At 52.0% G+C, this 5017-nt stretch overlaps 1 protein-coding gene across 1 annotated transcript in view; it reads right to left on the reverse strand.

Moving 5' to 3' along the window:
• The window catches only part of TBC1D8 (TBC1 domain family member 8), a 78978-nt gene that overhangs the window by 20806 nt on the left and 53155 nt on the right, over nt 1-5017 (reverse strand). The window contains exons 12-15 of the mRNA XM_015571560.1: nt 4984-5017; nt 4339-4468; nt 4131-4226; nt 3427-3495 (exon numbers count right to left, since the gene is read on the reverse strand). Of these exons, the coding sequence (XP_015427046.1) occupies nt 3427-3495; nt 4131-4226; nt 4339-4468; nt 4984-5017 (329 nt within the window). The remainder of the gene's footprint in view (nt 1-3426; nt 3496-4130; nt 4227-4338; nt 4469-4983) is intronic.

Below are 5017 nucleotides of genomic sequence, written 5' to 3' on the forward strand. Positions count from 1 at the left end.
AGGGCTTGCCCCCTGGGGGTCAGTGTGCCAAAAGCCAGGCTCACAGCTGATGAGTGCAGGGGTGGTGGCAGGAGCCTCTCCCACCTCCGTGGCAGCACTAAGAATGTCCAACTAATGGTTTAGGCCCAATCCCTTGGAGACCTAAGCCTTCAGCTGGACATCCCCCGAGGGCTCCCTGGCTGCCCGAATGATGTCTGACTGCAAGCTCAGGCCTGATCCCCCGGGGAGTGGGCCTACGTCGACAGGTGACAACCCCCAAGGGGTCCTGGACTGCAAATGGGCACGGGCCGGGCTGAGGGACCCCCCCCCACCCCCAGTACACAAAATTTTGTGCACCAGGCCTCTAGTATATATATATATGGCTAATATGCTAAGTGTCCCTCCAACCATATGACTGGTCACTATGACATGCACTGACCATCAGGGGCACACGCTCAACACAGGAGCAGTGATATCCACTTGGCCATTTACAAAGAAACATTACCACAGACCGGGCGCCGACAAAGCAACACTTGGCTTCCCCCAAGTGGCACACAGGCCCTGCCACCACCCCGGAGCGACAGCCCACCAAATCGCAGCAATGCTGCTGAGAGCCCATGGCGCAAAATGCGGCCCACAGCCCAGCCCAGCCCAGAAACAGCCACTGTGGGCGCCAGGTAATGATGTCATGTAGCAACACCCCACTTCCTCTCCCTAGCCACTAGCCTCCTTGCAGTTTCTTCAGCCCAGGAACACGACTTGCTTTATAGCCAGGTGCAAATATTTTACACTTTAACCAAATGTCTGTGAAGTGTTTTCCCGTGCCTCATCTCATTTGATCCTCACAGAAGTCCTGGAGTAGGTAGATAGGAGACTCAATAGAATCCTATTTTCTTTTCACTAGCCAGAAAATGGAGATTTAGAAAGCTTAGAAACTTGACCTGAATGAAAAGAAGTAAGAAATGGTGGGCCTTGAAAATCACTCCAAGGTTTTCTTGCTGAGCAGAATACAAACACTGCTGCAGTTACATATTTCACCCTTTGTTCTCCCTGCATGATCTACAATAATAATCTGCTGTGTGTTGATATTTACTGCTGTGTTGTTGACAATTACCTGAAAGAGAAGTTGGGCTGCTTCACTGGGCTGGAAAAAATTTAGCTACATCAGAAAGCAGATCTAATTAAACAAGTTTATTCTATGTCTATAAAAGGCTAAGCTGACTTGCGCATGCGCGATACATATAAAGCTCTCGCTGGCGCCAATCTCACACGTGTGTTTTGATCTGTCATTGTCAATCGTGAATTTGGTTGACACTTATTATAGAGAAAGGGCGAATAGCGGTATTAAAATATTTCTTCTAATTAATTTCCTTTCAATGTGCCTGAATCTGTGCACCAGGACACTAGTATCTCAATAAAAATGAAAGGAAGAACCAGACTTGCCTTAGGGCAGTGGTCGGCAAGCTGCGGCTTGCAAGCCACATTCGGCTCTTTGGCCCCTTGAGTGTGGCTCTTCCACAAAATACTGACTTCTGCGCATGGGCCACGAAGTTTCAATCGCACTGTATGTGCGCACTCGCACGTGGTATTTTGTGGAAGAGCCACACTCAAGGGGCCAAAGAGCCACATGTGGCTCGTGAGCCACAGAAGCTGCAGTTTGCTGACCACTGCCTTAGGGGATTAAAAGATTGCTTCAACCTAAAAATAAAAATAGATTTCATTAAGTACCAACCACACGGTTTGTCTTCAATAGGAAACAGTATGTACAGATGGCAATCAGAGCTGACTCTTGTTAACAGACACAATGGTCGCACCTGCACCTCCCCGGCTCAGGGAGGTGCCATCCATGATGCTGAGCAAGGGCTCCTGAACCCGCCTCCTCAAGGCCTTTCCCTCAACAAAATAAAAGTCTGACTCAAAAGATAAGAGGTGCATGCAAAATCCAACCAGAGAAGATCAAGCACTGAAATGTGAGAAGTCTGGCCGAAAGCCAAGGACATTCAGGTCAGACGCGGGGAGCGGACCGCTGAGGGGGCTGCTTGCGGAGCAGGATGCTGACCTGGGCTTGGAAGGAAGGCTGGCGGGGCAAAGGAGGCACCAGGTTGTGCAACAGAACTGGGCACCGTGACATGACACTATTCCACTGGCATTTCCTTTGGAGGTACATTTTCAAAGTTATTTTAAGTTTCTATTTGTATTTAGTCTTACAAAAATGAAAGACTTACAGGGCTAATATGAACATGAATTTCATTAAGTACCAGTCGCATCATTCACAGGAAATATGGAAACAGGAAACAAGAAACAGCTCTACCTCCTTTAAAACTCTTTAAAGATGAATGACATGACTAGTACTTAGTGAAATGTGAATTTAAAGCAATCGTTTACATTACATAAATCCAGATTTGTGATGTCACGTATTCTCCCAAATTGAGAATAGTTGACCCGGAATAGATGATTGACTGTAGATGCTAAAGCGCACAGTCACTTCCTGCTTCACGTGCCCCTGCTTCTCCTTCTCGAAGTCAGAGGACTTGGGACACCCAGTCACCTTTGACTTCGTATTTTCTCTTCCTGCAGCAGGAAAAATGGTGAGACCTGAAAACAGGTGATGTTCGCGGGGGACAGTGTGCGGAGCCCCCACTACAGGTGCGGGGTGCGGGCTCGACGCCCGGTGGGGGGCATGCAGAAGGCAGCAATCAATGATTCTCTCTCTCTCCCTCTCCCTTCCTCTCTCTCTCAAATCAATAAAAAACATATTTAACAACAAAAAAAATGTTCTTTGTAGCATAAGTAGCAACACCTGAGAATCTACCTAAATAACCAAATATTAGAAACATGGTTTAGCATATTATTACAAATACGATAGATTATGAAGTTATTTAATTTATTATTATTACTTTTTAAAATATATTTTATTGACTTTCCACAGAGAGGAAGGGAGAGGGATAGAGAGATAGAAACATCGATCAGCTGCCTCCTGCACATCCCTCACTGGGGATGTGCCCGCAACCCAGGTACATGCCCCTGACCGGAATTGAACCTGGGACCCTTCAGTCCGCAGGCCAACGCTCTATCCACTGAGCCAAACCGGTTTCGGCTATAAAGTTATTTAAAAAATATTAAGAGTATGTGGCATGCATACCAACCACATAAATATAGGAATAGGTGTAGATGTTCAGGAACATGTGAGTTGAATTATAAGTAATGGAAATGTATATGAAGCGATGGTCTCTGTGGGCCCCTGTTCCATCTGACGGGACCGGTATCCTGGTGCAGAAAAGGAGCAGCGAGGGTAGGAGTGGGCGGGGGGGGCAGGGCAGGTGGGCAGGTGGGCAGCAGGCAGGGTGGCCACAGCCTCTGCTGTCCCAGGTCAGCTCCCACACGCCACCCGGGCAGGCTGACCACAGTGGCCGGGCCTGTCCCTCCCTCCCCTTCCCGGACCTGCACCTTGAACAAGTCATAGAGCTCCTCGAGGTCGCCAACGGGGAACGAGACTTCAGGGCTGACCACGCGGAGCTGCAGGAGAGCAGACAGCGAAGGTGTGAGTGGGGTCTGCCCCCTGCCCCGCCCCTTCCAGACACACAGGCCTCCGGCCAAGGTGACCTTCTTGTGGAGTTCAACCCTGGCCTGGCGGGCGGTCCAGGAGCACGCAGGCCAGGGCCCAGATGTCTGTGTGCCGCCTCCTCCGGCCCACACCGCGCCACCGTCCTCATTCCACAGGGGGACTGAGGCTCCAGCGGGCCCTCTGCTCCCAGTCTGTCTGACTAAAACCCACACCACCTCTATGAAGGTCTTAATTCAACGGGGAAAAGCTGGCACCCTTTTTTAATCCTCACCCAAAAACATGGTTATCAATTTGAGAGAGAGAAACAGCAATGTGATGTTTCTGATTGATCAGTTGCCTCCTATAAGCGCCCCAACTGGGGATTGAACCCTTAACCTGATATGTGCCTGACTGGGAATTGAACCCACCACCTTTCAGTGCAGATGACACTCCAACCAACTGAGACACTTGGCCAGGGGAACTTTCCATCTTTTTGTGTGTGTGTGATTTCGTTATTTTTCTTGACTTTATTTGCCAGATGTTTGTCTACTTAATGATTTATTCTATTGAGATTTATTCTATTGTTTTCTGAGTCCCTGATTTCTACTAGTCTCTTTTTTGCTCTTCCTGCTTCCTGGAGGACCCGGATCCTGTGCCTGCAGCGCATGCGTTCAATCTGCCCCACCGACTGGTGCCCGAACTTCTGCAGGGAGAGGGTCCCTCCTGGGCACGAGGGCACAGCCCCACCGCCCCTGCAGCCCGTCCCATCTCCCCAGCAGTGCCTGCAGGCGGCGGGACAGGCAGGGCCCCGCTACCTCATAGGAGTCGTGGATCAGGTCCCCAATGTCCGTCACCGGAGGGGGTTCCTGGTCCTCAGAGACAAAGGCATGGTGGCTGCCCATGGGGGGCCCAGGGCTGTCCTCGTTCTTGATGTGATCTAGAAACCTGAGCACAGCCTCATGGTGAGCCAGCTGCCCTCGCCGTCCACAGGCCTGAGACGTGGCTCAGCACCAGCCACAGCTCATTTCCCTGACCCAGGAGAGGGCAGGGCAGCCCCGGTGCCGCTCAGGGGCAGGAAAGGCAGCCTGACCGAGACCTGAGGACTGGACTCTCTGGTCGCAGGCTGTGCGCTCTCCGGTGACCGCACAGGGTCCGTGCACAGGTGCTCAGGCTCCACAGCTTCCGAAAGGGACCCGCCAGCCCACTCCCCGCGGCTCCGGGCACCCCGGCGCCCCTCCCCCGCCCGCGGCCCCGTCAGGCCACTAGGTTCCATCTACACTCCAGACTTTTGAATCTCCTCCGAGGATAGCCAGAGGCCCTTTATTGGCCGGACTCCCGCTTGGCCGAGAAGAGGGAGGGGAGGCGGGGACACCTGGGGGCAAATGGCTGAGGGGCAGGAGCCTCCAGGCATAGCCCCTGCCCACCTCGTCCCGCACAGCACAGCCTGCAGCCGGGCGCACCTGCTGAGGAGCACGAGGGCCTGGCTGTCGTCCC

Source organism: Myotis davidii, unplaced genomic scaffold (genome assembly GCF_000327345.1).
Source record: "Myotis davidii unplaced genomic scaffold, ASM32734v1 scaffold1569, whole genome shotgun sequence".
Taxonomy (NCBI): domain Eukaryota; kingdom Metazoa; phylum Chordata; class Mammalia; order Chiroptera; family Vespertilionidae; genus Myotis; species Myotis davidii.